The sequence below is a fragment of the Eimeria mitis genome, genomic scaffold, assembly GCF_000499745.2.
Source record: "Eimeria mitis Houghton genomic scaffold, Emh_scaff1864, whole genome shotgun sequence".
Classification (NCBI taxonomy): domain Eukaryota; phylum Apicomplexa; class Conoidasida; order Eucoccidiorida; family Eimeriidae; genus Eimeria; species Eimeria mitis.
Genome location: NW_013570186.1, coordinates 10,071 through 10,285, shown reverse-complemented (window position 1 = coordinate 10,285; position 215 = coordinate 10,071). Strand labels below are relative to the sequence as shown.

Here is a 215-nt window from a genome sequence, read left to right as displayed (position 1 = left end):
GTTCTGGGCGTATCCCTGGCGTCGTTGGTAAAGTTTCTGCTGCTGCTGCTGCTGCTGCTGCTGCTGCTGCTGCTGCTGCTGCTGCAGCAGCAGCAGCAAAACCCCTCTCCAGCAACGGGGAGGGGGGCAGCTTTCAGCTCTTTGGAGGCACAGGAAATAAGCTAGAGTAGGCGACCTGCTGCTGCTGCTGCTGCTGCTGCTGCTGCTGCTGCTGT

At 60.5% G+C, this 215-nt stretch overlaps 1 protein-coding gene across 1 annotated transcript in view; it reads left to right on the top strand.

Moving 5' to 3' along the window:
* Positions 1-215, top strand: part of EMH_0044760 (ubiquitin fusion degradation domain-containing protein, putative) — a gene marked incomplete at both ends in the record, with an annotated part of 5,109 nt that overhangs the window by 554 nt on the left and 4,340 nt on the right. Inside the window, one exon of the mRNA XM_013496001.1 lies at positions 3-27. Within this exon, the coding sequence (XP_013351455.1) occupies positions 3-27 (25 nt within the window). The remainder of the gene's footprint in view (positions 1-2; positions 28-215) is intronic.